Below are 12,996 nucleotides of genomic sequence, written 5' to 3'. Positions count from 1 at the left end.
ATCTCGACTTGCTACGCTTCGACGGGAGGATCAAATCTCGAACGTAACGGACAACGGACGGACTCGACTGGTATACGGTATATACAGTTCGTAATTTACGACGGTTTGCTATCAACAGGCTACTAGGGATCACTGTGCTTACCTTGCGCTAGCCAGTCGGGAATGCTCTTTGCTCTTCATCGCCACGGTGGTGTTCGCGTGCCGACACATCATATAAATCGCCATCGATAGAAATACTAGATTCGCCTGTGAAAAATGGTAAAATGGATTATATACAGCGCACGCGGTGCCATCGTTGTGATATCAAAAAAGTCTGAAGAAAAAGTCGCATTAATGTATGGAGCAAACGTACGGCAGCGATACGCGTACATCCTAACTCCATGTATTATAACTTAATACGCTATTTCCCCGGGCCAATCGATTGCGTTGTTTAGTTAATTGATAATGTATCAGCTAATTACCAGTATAACGAGTATCACAGGTCCGACAAAGCTGAAGATGAAATAATTATCTGCGCGCAGCCAGCAGTACCGATCGGTACCGTAGCTAAGTGGATCGATTATGCACGAAATTGCTACAACGACCAACGGCGCGCCATATGCGACCAGATAATACCACCGAAGCCGTGATTTTTCCGCCTCGAACACCTCGATCAGCATCACGTATAATTGGAATCCTGTAACGCGAAATGTGAAATTGTATAGGAGATACGTTTGCGAAATATTATGAGCCGCGGGATACAAATGAGAGAAACGAACCTTCGAGGAACATCCAGGCGAACGCGCATAAAAAGAAGAAGTGCAGTAAGCCGGCCACGATGCCACAGACGATCCTCTGATTTGTCTGGCCGATCCCGCAGACGAAGAGTATCTCAGCTATCAGCAGGCACACGCAGAGATTCTTGTGGATTGTCGTTCTGTCCGACTGCGAAAAGGGGATTGCGGAAAATGACGAAAAATCCCATCTCGCCGCGATCGATCGGCGTTAGCGCGCAGTTATATGCATTACCTTCAGTCCGCGAAATAATTGAAACGTGAGAATGGCCAGGATGAGACAGACGACGGAAATGATGCAGCCTATATACGTGATGATCTGCAGAGCGACCTGATGAGCGATGTCCAGCCTGACGGCGTGCACGTCCATCAGCACGGCGAAGTTCGTCAGGTGATTGCATTCGCACACGGTGTGAGTCTCGTTGGTCTTTTGTATCTGGCACCCCTCGTCCGACCAAGCGCTATGGGAAATAAGACATCGCATGTAGGGGGGAGATTGTTTTCGCATTGTTTGCGTTATTGATTACGTTTCGCTCCAATGTGCAGGATGCGCTAGAAGCCGCGCGATACGGTTTCAATTATAGATTTTCCGAATTAAATATTCTCCATTTCTTCTCCTCGCTTTTCTTCCTCTTCAAAAAGTTTGTCAAAATTATTTGGAAAATTAATAATTAAAATCTGTTTAATCGATTTTGAACAGATCTCTTTTGATGAACATTAAATTTACGTGTAATATCCAATTTCATTTTAATTGAATTTTAAATAGAAAGCTCCCACGAATAACGGGTCTTGAATAAATTTCCCATTTCGACGATGTGTTGCGTACATTGTGTGTGTACAGCGACAGAAACACGGGAAGAAAATTGAAAATGAAGAAATAAGAGAAAGACACCGCGGCGGCTCTCAGTATCGTGCCAAGTGGAAACAGGATCGGGATGAAGGTGAAATTACCTCAAGATGTAATCCCAAAAGACGCAAGTGGGGTTGGTGACGTTCTCAACTGCCAGATGTCTGAAATACACTCGGACGGGTTCCGAGAGCTGTATGTGCCGGCCTTTTCCCAGAGACGCCGAGATAACTTTGCTGTTAAGGAGACGGGTGGTGTTCCTTCGCGGCAGGGGCTGGGGATCGTCGTTCATGACGACGGACGGCGGCTCCGCTTGCGGCTGCAGTATCTCCTCGAGTCTGTCAAAGGCCATGAAGACCAGCCGGACGATGCCGGCCTCGCTGCTGTCCAGCAAAGCGCCCCTGGTAAGTTCCACGCGATCGTTCGAGACGGTCCACCTTTGCTGGGCGGCCTCGCTCGGGAAAACTTCCAGCTCGTTGCCGATGTTGCGCGCGTCCAGTACGCGAACTTCCATCACTGTAGCGGAGGCACGCACGCGGCTAATTAGACGAGTAAGTATACCTCCCCCTCGGCGCGGCTAACGCGCTCCATTTAGAATTTTAGCCGTGAATTTGCGGAAGACGCGAGAATTAAATTAACGACGGAACAGCGACTTTCAAACTTTGCGAAGTTCAAGTATTCTCGAGTGTTTCGATTGGCTTCTAACAATAAATACGCGATAAATAAAATAAGTAAAACAGACCTGCCGCCGAACATTAGAGCAAATGTATGAACCAAATTTTATTATAAGCGTGAATTTTGAATGAGATGTCAAAAAAAAAATTTTTTTTTTAATAAGAGGAACAATAATAAAATTAATTAAGTAGTACGAAATATTGCCGTGAAGATCGCAGCACGAGTTGAAAACCACTGCGGCAAGAGAAAGATAATTCTCGCTTCCTTTGCCTTTCATGCAGTCGGATAAAATTAAAACGAGCAACTTAATAAAATAACTTCAAGAAATTCTCCCTAAATTCGTCAATAAACTTAAGTGCGCTAAATTCTCCTAAATTTAGTTGCCGGGATAGAAAATGTAATAAATTCTAATCTCACTTTGCGTTCCGCCGCGTAATAAACGATTAGAAATTGATCGCGGTATCAATCAACAGTATTGCCGGGAAGAAGGACTTAATGTGGCGTCAATTTTTTTTTTTTTTTTTTTTCCCAGGAGCGCAGCATCCTCCGACCGGCTGTCGCTCATCAACTACCCCTCCCGCCCCTTTCCTCTTCCACCGACCGCTTTTTGCTCTCCGCCGTTATGTAGTTTATCAAGCGTGCATCTGATGACGCTATGATGTACGTACACCGCGGCTCAATCAAGCCGCGACGCACTTCCGGGAAGTAAATCAAGTCACTCGTAATTCTACGTTGTTTTGTAATAATAATAACGCACCGCTGCGCCATACCCGTAGGATTACGTTGTAATCCGGCCGGGTACCGGAGAATTACGATGGATTCAGATCTGTATTTTATCTATACCGGAGATTACCGGGTGTTGGGCGCGCGCGAGTGATATAAATCATTCGACCGCTCGCGACGAACTCGCCTACGGGCGAGTGGGAGACGCGCGTTCATTGCGTGACTCTCGAAAACGCTGAAACGAAACTAGCCGCTCGCACCCGACAACAATAGTTGAAGATAATTACGTTGTTGCGAATTTTAGATTGTTTGACACAAAAAAAAAAGACGTAAATCAAAACTTCGTTAATAGTACGTCAACATTGATTTACCGGCAACATGCACATTAATCATTATATATGTAGATTAATCTTCCGAGAATCCACTGAATTCATAGCTTCAAGGCATAATTCCTACATTAACTTTTTTACTACAATTTGTGTTCTTTAAATTTACATTTGACGATGTGATGAGTAACAGTTTAGGAAAAGAAATTAAGATCCTCGTTAAATTAGATTTCAAGTTTAAAAATTTTTTAATTATGATTCCATTCGACAACGATTAAATTCAAATTGTGAATCCGTTCAGTTCAAATCTTTTTATCGAATCATATTTACATATATAAATTACGGATAAGAAAGATAATTTCGAAATTATGTTCTCCGTAATGACCTATGAAAAGGATAGCCGACGACAAATAGAGAAAGACGAGAAGCTAATAAAGAGGATTGCAGGACTCTTAATGTCCCCTTGCCTGTCATCTAAAGGATATAATGAATGCATATTCCGGTAAATCGTTGCAGCAATTACCAATCATCATTAGCAGTACTCACGTATGTTTTTGCCCTCGTGCAAGATGGTCTTCTCATGCTTGAGAGTGTCGGCCAATAAGAAAGCGTTCTCCTCGAGACCGATCAGCAGCGACGTGGCGACCCTCATCTGCTCCTGATGACTGAGATCCTTCCAGGACGCCATCTGCGCCTTGTCGAGCAGGTTGCTGCCGGTCCTCACGACACCCTGGAGCAGCTCTGTGACGCTGACTTCCCTCTGATTCGGATCCTGGTAGGTCTTGATGTCCAGGGCCATCTTCTCGGCCATGTTCTTGATGATCTTCGTGGTGATCATCATGTCGCCGCCGTACAGCCCGCGGCTGTTGTTCGTCACCTGCGAGAGCTCCCTGCTGATCCCGAGGATCACGTCGCCCTCCGAGACGCGGTTTTCCAGGGTGGTCAGCCAGACGGACCGGCACTCGCTCAGGTCCGGGCTGTCGCGGTGCCAGACGGCGGACTCACCGCGGGCCAGACACCGCCATCTGGCCAGGCCGTTGGCACCGCCTGGGCAGCTTTGCACGGCCACCTCGCCCGCCCTGGTCGTGTTCCAGGACAGGTTCCTGGCGACTATCGGGGGACACACTTGTCTGCCGTAGTCGTACCACTGGCCGTTCGAGCTGGACTCCGGGTAGAGCGTGCTGGGCACTGAAACAGTACGAGTTTCGGTCAGTCCGGTCGCTTTAAGTGGTCGTCTCGGTTAATGGCCGTAGTTAACGGCGCGGCGTTAATGCGATACCGGCGTCGCAGGGACGTCCTCCGAGACCGCAGCTCGGTGTGCCCGGTTCCGGACACTCGCAAATGGAATTTCGGTTCTCCCCCGGGGTCCTTAATGCTTCATCGCGATTGGATCAGAGGCGCACTATTTACCCGCGACAGGTTTATAGACCGCCGCCAAAGATACATTCACGCGGCAACAGCAGCGGAAAATAAATCAGAATAGCTGAATATGAGAATAGAGCGGATAATGACGACCTGTCTCCAGACGTCGTTATAATCATAGCGGCTGTAATACTTGGGCCATCTATCATGCTTACGGCGCGCTGTCTGATACGAGCGGCTTAGCCTCAAAGCCAATCCATAGATCCGTGGATCCGTACGCCGGAAAACGGGATGTATCTTGTCACTGTGTAAAGATGTTGTCGCACAAGCTTGTTGAACATACTAATTGGCTATCGACAAGCAAACTCCGGGGGATTTTAGATATTGTCTGTTCGACAGTCGAGAGCATGTCGAACAATCTTGTTATACAAGTATAATAGATCCATAAATCAGATCTCAAGAATAACTGTTCTCTACTATCGATTCTGCTTTTGAAATATTGTTACGTAACAAATGTGAACGCGATCAAACGCGTTAAGTATAAATATTTCGTGTCGTTAATAAATTACCTGGTGAAAGAAAAAAATAGCATGCACAATTGCGAAACATAAATTATACACGATTACGAGTTTTAATGTAATGTAATGATTATTTTTATAGCTTATTGTTTGCTTCAATGTTAATTTAATTATAATTCAGTAAAATGTGGATCAATTTAACTCAGTATCTTTACTCGAATACTTGTAGAAAATTTAAATAAAACAAAAATGTGTGTACACTGTAATATTGTCAATATTGGATCGATAAAATAAAAACATTTAGCGTTAATTCTTTAAAAGTAAACATTATACATTTTTACGTATAGTATTTACAATAGCAATAAATTTAAGATGACTATTCTTCATCTCGTGCAATAAATTTGACAATATTATATACACTTCTATGTTAAATATATTAGTAAATGACGTAACATTTAACGCAATATTTAGTTTTAACTTGTTCTTCAGATTCGGTAAAATAATTAGCGAATAGTCTGAAAATTTCATCCGCTGCTCTATCTTATGCAGAGAATGACATTGTTTAGCATACGAGCGTGTATTATTATCGTTTAAAATGACGCGCACTATATTACTGTCTAATGCGTTGTCGGAAGGAGGGAGAATCTTACCGGTGGTCCTTCGGCTGGTTCTCCAGGGAGCGAAGGTGGACGTTGTCGTGGCTTGAGTGGTCTCAGGTATAATCGGCGGCATCGCCGGGCCATTCGCTGCGGGATTGTTCGCAGGAAATTCCGGGTCTTCCCTGATATCGACGGAGGTCCTTGTTGATGCGGAGCTGAAAATGGAGGGCGCTCGTTATTCTCAATGGCCCTCGTATATACCGGACTTTATGACGACCGTATAGATCGCGCCTGATACGAATTAACGGCGCGAAGGAAAATATTTGTTCCCGATGCGTGTGGCCGGTGATTGAGCGAAATTAATGGCCGATACGCACGATAGGGATTGCACGAAGACTTATTTCATCCTCTCGACACTAATTTTCAATCTCGGTTAGATTTTTTATACGACGCCCGATAAATGTATACAATGCTGCGTGAAATACTGCAACACGCGCGAATATTTTGAATTAAAACACACGAGAAACTGTGGGCCTTCGATCTATCCGAGCCGCGCACTTCTCCAGATATCGTTGCATTTTTACGTTCACGCAGCGCACTAACCTCGCCGGTGTCGTTATTGGCAGGGCCGGGGTGGATGGCGCCGGTGGTTGCTGGGGCGGCTGCTGAATCGCCGGTGTCGTAATCCTCGAGGGAGGCCTGACGGTCGGCTTAGCGGTGCTCCAGACGCTCGGCTGCGAAGTCATGAACCACGGCGGGCTCTGCCGGGTCGTCGTCGTCGTAGTAGCTGCTGCAAATGTTTCGTCGAGGTCGTTTTAATGAGGACGGAAGGTTCGACTGCGCGAAGGGCGCGAAAACGAAGCTCTCGCAGCGGAAAAGGGGATCAGGAAGCTCTCGTCTGCGAGCTTAGTCGGACTCAAAGACTGAGTATAATTAAGAAGAAAAGTGATTTTAGGGGCGCGGGATGTTTAAAAGCTTTCTCGAGAGGTCTCCTCGGCTCAGGAAATATCGAAATTGTCCCCCTTCTCTCCTTCCCTCTCTCTCTTTCTCTCCATATTTCTCTCCCTCTCAGATTGACGCAACGGGTAGCTTATCTTCCACGTCGAATTTATATCGGACTCTCTTGTTAATCATTTGATAGAGTTTGAATGAACTGTCTGTACTTTGCGTATTTCCGATGGGCCGAAGGAAATGAGATATCCGGGACGCTTCGAGATATCGAAGGACTCTCTTCTCTGTTTTTCTTGGCTCGCTACGCCGGGAGGGGCTTATCTGCTGTATCGGATTTATATCGGATTCTTGTTAATCGTAATCATTCGATAGAGCTTCAGTAAATCTCCTTTAGAGAATACAGCAGATATGGATATGGTGAATACAATAACATTGGAATTTTATTAGAATATTCGATGCGCTTAACTGATCGAGAGATTTTTGCTGATTGAAAACGAATTTTCAGCAAAGCGTAAACAATTAAATCGAACTTTAATAAATGAGATGGCATGTAATAATTTTCAAATTATGTAACAGGTACAAAATTTCGTAACATTTAGTGTGCAATATTAAATCGTTCAACATTTCTATTAAAGTTATTTCAAAAATCACTTCAATATCGAACAGAGAAAACATACAAAGCTTATTGTCCGTCTCTTTTTCAGAAATTATTTCAAATTTTATAATTGCCGAATGAACGTGATAAAGGGAAATAAAAAGCTCTATCAATTCATGTATAAATCACTCGTGTTGAAAAACTGAAGGGATCAAGAGATAAAGAGAGAAAGAGATGAGAGAAGAGTACGCGACTTGGAATTGTACGGCTCAATATTAGCTATATCCAGCCATCGAACAGAGAACTATTCTTAACCGAAGATGGCGACGACAGCTAATCCCAGAATGGTGCGCGTATTTCGTGGTGCTATCTCTATAGAGGTCATCTTTACTGGCCGAGAGGGTTGGCGATAAGGTGAAATACCGGACGTTGCAGATGTTCATCGCGATAATCGTGCGCGCAAAGACAAGTACATACGCGCTTACGATTCGAAGAGATAAGACGTTTTACTCTTCTCACGCTCGCATTGAGAACTAAACTAAACTAAAGGATTAAACTATTAAAGGATTGGGTAAACAATTGTTTACGGATAAGTATTGCTACTGTGAAGATAAAATTCGATCTACTGAATCTTCGGGAACCGATTGTGGAAAACACGTGAACATCGTGATGAAGGCAAAGAGAAGATGAAGAAAATTCGAACATGTAGATGTACTTATTAACAACAAGTTAAAGCTGTTGATAGAAAAAAAACAATGTTTATGTTTCTGATATCAATTAAATTAATAATACTGATCAATACTTAATGCAAAAATCTAGATGTATTAAAAAAAAAAATAGTAAAATTTGAAACGTATTCTCAAAATTAATTTTAAGCTGCTTTCACCGAAAAAGTTTTGCTATCTGTTCTTTAAAAAAAAATGACAATTTATATGTTTTGAAAATTTTTTGCATAATCCAACAATGCTTGAGCAGCAACGATAGAACTGATATAAATAGAATAGATAAATGGAAGAGCTTTACTTACCAGAGACGCACCGATAGTGCGCTTCGAGATATTTGTGTGTATTCGGGCAAGGATCGCCGAATTGCAACGTGGACGCAACGATGCTGCAGTTCTGCTGGTCGTTGCACCTGGACGGGGATTCGACTCGCGTTTAACAAAATGACCGTGGTACACTCTTACCAAGCGTACCATCATGGATCTAACCCATCGTTTCTCTCGTTTCTTCGATACAGGAAAAGAAGAGCGATGCTCTTAGGGAGAGACTTTTTCGTCGAATCTCGTTCATCCAATTCGCGTTATGTCAAGATTAGCAGCCGTATTATCGGATATTTTTACTTGAGATATTAATCATAAGAATTTTATGACATTTATTACATCTCTTGTGTCGGTAAAATTTTAACTTCAGTTCGAGAATTAAAAATCGCAGTCGCAGACTTTTATGATTTTTATTCCGACTGGAAGAATGTATATGTTTTTAAAATATTTAGGCAAAAATAAATATATAAAATTATAAAATAATAAAAAGAGGTAATGTAACTAAGAAACAAAAATATATGGTAAAGCAATATTTTTTCAAACGACAAATAAAATCACAAAGTAATAAGAATGGCAAAGTTCATTGTGAAAAAAGTTTTAAAAGCTGCATAATCATTCCAATGCATCCCCTAACGTCGGCGATCGACGTTTCACAAGACGAAAGACATTCTTCTTTACATCTCCAAATTCCAAAATTCGATGCTCTTTCGCAGCACCACGAACGAGAGACGAATCCCTTGAGGTTTCCCGCGTAAATTTGCAACCGCGAAAACAATTTCGAAATGAAAAAAAAAAAAAATGTAACTAACCTAAGCATTGGTAGTGAGCTTCAATGTACTTTCCGGTCCCAGGACAAGGGTCCTCCTCGAAAACGTCGCTGCGCACGTCCACTGAGCAGGATTTACGATGATTGCACCTGCAATCGTCACGTTTGCGAAAACTTTACCCAGTGGAACGACTTTACAGCGATTTCCAAACTGTTCGGAATCATCAGCTGAGAATCAGACGGGCACGACAATATCGCGCGCACTCGTATCGTTATTTCAATATCGTTTCGATAAAAATGATCCATGCAACGCTGACATCGCACGAATATGATTTGAATCCCGTTCAATCCGATACTTTATAATCTCAAAATTATATAATTTTCTATCTTGAATCTGGCATTGCGAAATTTAAAAAAATTCATGTAACGACAATAAAGTCAAAAAATCTTTATGGAATTTGCAACACAAGATTTGTTAATCTTTATTACATTTGACAAATCTCATTCTTTTATTGAAGTTTGTCAATTTATAATATTCAGTTTTTGCAACTGATAATCGATTCTATTCTCTGTAAAAAATTTCGTGAGCGTTTTTTTTTTTTAGGAATTTTTATTCAAAACAAAAAAAAATGATTTGTTAGTTTCACTGCAATTTCGGGACAAAAGCTCGACTTGTTCACGGAGCTTCCGTCGGATCCGTTATATCACGATTGTCGCGTGTGTGTTAGCATGTGATAGTAGGACAATAGGTTAGTAATGACACGTTTGCAACAGTATCAGACATAAGCACAAGTTAGGCGCTTGAGGTAAGACAGACGAGGTCTCCCAGGTTCCGACAAACGAATACGTGTGTGTGTGCGTGTGTGTGTATGTGTGTGTGCGTGAGAGAGTGCATAGAAGTATGTCAGCACCGAATTACAATTCGCCCACAATATCCCACGGTGTATGTACAAAGATTAACTGCATGCACAGAATATTCCTTCATCTCGGAATACGGACAAATTATTATGCAGCTCGTATTCGCATCGAAAAGATAGATATCGAACAAATTGCCGCGATATCGAGATATCATAATATAAATTCGCATTAATTAATTTATGGTGTCAATTTATTTCAAAATAATAACCGAAATAACGAGATCTCCTTCGCTCAACTGAATTAATATTCAACATAAAATTAATATCGTTGCATTAAAATCGAATTCCATCATTCACGCGCGCTTCATCAATCGTAAGAATAATGCAGATCTTTCTCCGGCAAAAAATTCCGTGTAAATGTAGTCGTGTATTTATTAAACAATTCTTGGATAGCCTATTTGAAGCTCGCTCACGTTAACTAGAAGAACAATCATGGCGAATTTTTGCTCGTGCGACAAAGCGAATTTTTTTCTCGCAGGTATGAATCGCGATGTTTTAAAGGACAAAAGCGAAGCGGCTCGTCAACGATCGTTAGGTCACGGAATTATTCTCTTCCGGGAGAATCTCGACAATTCGCCGCCGCGTTCTCGTCGGAACTAGGGGACTTGAAAATATTTAGTATCGCAGTATTGTCGTAATAAACTTTCCGCCTCGTCGGACTGCCGAGCACGCTCGACATGATTTCTCTCCGTTAAAGACTTTTCCGTTGAAGCGGCTTTTCAAAGTGGAATTTTCCTTGTAAAGTACAACAGAGATAGAGTTTCATCTCGAGGCAAACGGTATCTTTCAGTTAGCATAAAAAATAATTTCTTTCGATCTAAATCCTGCGATAGAACTGTTTGAAAAAATTTTATTGAAGAGCGCGATGTAAGAATGGCGCATAATTTTTTATAGAACGAGACAATATGTACAAATATAAGAAACCTGATAAAAGTACGAAAAAAATAGAAAATGTTTTGGAAACTTAACAAATAGCTGTTTAAAGATTAGAATCGTCTAAATATACAATCTCTATTTAATTACAGAACTTTACTAATAAATACAAAAATAGAAAAAAGCATTAGGAAGAATTAAGAGCAAAAGCCATCGTTGACTTTTGCACTTTTAAGGTACGAAAGAATTTTATTTACATTTTTATTTAATTCTCCGAATAATATCTCAATTGTACAAATGCGATAATCGATTCATATACGCTTTGTATCCGCAGTTCATTTGTCAAAACGCGTGATTGTTATGAGTTGTGACGCGCTTGTTTTAGTAATTTGCTCGTCCGATCGAGATTATCCGACAGATGTAAGACCATTGTCATGTATAATAGTTCCATTTGGCGAGATTGAAATTTAAGTAACAATTTTACGAGAGCGTGGCGTAACGTATTTGCTTCTAGCGTCGTGAAAATTATATTATCCTGTCTTAATCCTTAACTCGACGGTGAAAATAGAATACATTTTTGAAACACTTGTAGATAAAATGTTATTCAAAATGTCCTACTTTAATGACAGAAGAAAATTGTTGCAAAATAATGTTTTTAAGATTTCAGTTATAGAATATATTTAAAAATTCGACAGAAAATAGACAAAAATATATATTAAACTAAGAAAAAAGTACACATTTATTTTTAAAAATATATTATTTATTGTTATTGATTTCGTTCTTTTCAATATTTTTATATCTTCTTAATATTTAAATATTTTTTAAGTAATATTTGTAATCTTTAAATTTATTCACAAATGTGCTTAATGCAAATTATGTAAATTTTGCGTTCACGTGTGAATGGCATATATACGCGTACATACGTCCAGAAACTATTTGCGATGGCGCCGTTAGCAGTTTTTCCACGTAGCATCACATGATAAAATAATCACCTGATTATGGATGGTGTATAAATAATCACGTGCTTCATGTCGCACATGCACGACCGAAAATTGAAGACCGCGTTTCCGTAATTTTCATTCCTGCCAAGTGGATTTCACGTATAAATAAATATCGGTAGTGTCAAATTTAACAGTAATCTAATTTCGGTGTATTAATTAACCTACATAATCGCAATTAACGCGTATTTACAGAAAGTATCTATAGATTTTACATTTAGTCAATTGAAGATCGATATCTTTCGGAAAGATCCATTTTTAGCATGTTTCAGGCGTTTCGCAGTATTCGTTCGATAAGCGTTCTGAATACTACAGTATTAAAGAGATTCGAAATATGTCAGCAAAAGTAGAAGAAAGAAATTGCCAAAACAGGTTATATTCGCGCAATGGTCATTGCTCGTGTCTGCCGTAACGATTAACAGCAGAATTACTCGCCACTTTATCGTTCTAATAATAAATCGCATCACGAGTGACAAATCGAGAATACCGAGTGTGTCTACAGATTTTAATGTGTCGATTGATTCACGTAATTGCAATCCAAATGTATTTTTCCCTATTTGTAATTAGCGACTGCGACCAGTATTTGCGAGTGTAATTAACCGTCGGGAGTGTCGAATAAATCTATCCACGGATAATCGTCTTGATGTGTCAATTAATCTATAAATTTCTGATAGAATGCTTTCCAGTTTTTGAAACCAATATTAATTATTTGCGAATGCACCGAGCAGCACCGATCAACATCGAGAGACGACCGAACGGATTAATTCAAACAAAGGATTACCGCTCTTTCTATGATATTCGGCGGATGGTGAGTTTTTTTTTTATACGCCATTTGTCAAATTATTTTTAAAAATTTTCACGGTAATAGAGAGACAAAAATATATTTCGTACTTTAGCATTCAGTTAATATAAATAACAAATAAAGTTTTTTTTAAGTATCTGAGATGATAAAAAGGTAAAAAATCTAAATACACTTCACATTCATTTTTGGAATAGTTGATACAAAATTGAATATAAAAAATCGTACAAGA

General features: G+C 40.6%; 1 protein-coding gene across 8 annotated transcripts in view; it reads right to left on the bottom strand.

The window, feature by feature from the left end:
* LOC105679013 (latrophilin Cirl-like) overlaps nt 1-12,996 on the bottom strand; it is a 452,907-nt gene that overhangs the window by 21,636 nt on the left and 418,275 nt on the right. For 7 of the 8 annotated variants that reach the window (XM_067350074.1, XM_067350072.1, XM_067350076.1 and 4 more), the window contains 9 exons: nt 8,397-8,503; nt 6,427-6,613; nt 5,875-6,038; nt 3,891-4,532; nt 1,725-2,136; nt 1,009-1,234; nt 759-924; nt 462-676; nt 143-246 (listed from right to left, as the gene is read on the bottom strand). In XM_067350074.1, the coding sequence (XP_067206175.1) occupies nt 143-246; nt 462-676; nt 759-924; nt 1,009-1,234; nt 1,725-2,136; nt 3,891-4,532; nt 5,875-6,038; nt 6,427-6,613; nt 8,397-8,503 (2,223 nt within the window). Of the gene's footprint in view, nt 1-142; nt 247-461; nt 677-758; nt 925-1,008; nt 1,235-1,724; nt 2,137-3,890; nt 4,533-5,874; nt 6,039-6,426; nt 6,614-8,396; nt 8,504-9,220; nt 9,328-12,996 lie in introns of all 8 variants that reach the window. The other variant, XM_067350073.1, reaches the window with a different exon arrangement.

Source organism: Linepithema humile, chromosome 2 (genome assembly GCF_040581485.1).
Source record: "Linepithema humile isolate Giens D197 chromosome 2, Lhum_UNIL_v1.0, whole genome shotgun sequence".
Lineage (NCBI taxonomy): Eukaryota > Metazoa > Arthropoda > Insecta > Hymenoptera > Formicidae > Linepithema > Linepithema humile.
Note: the sequence above shows the minus strand (reverse complement) of the source record. Positions and strands in the feature narration are given on the sequence as shown.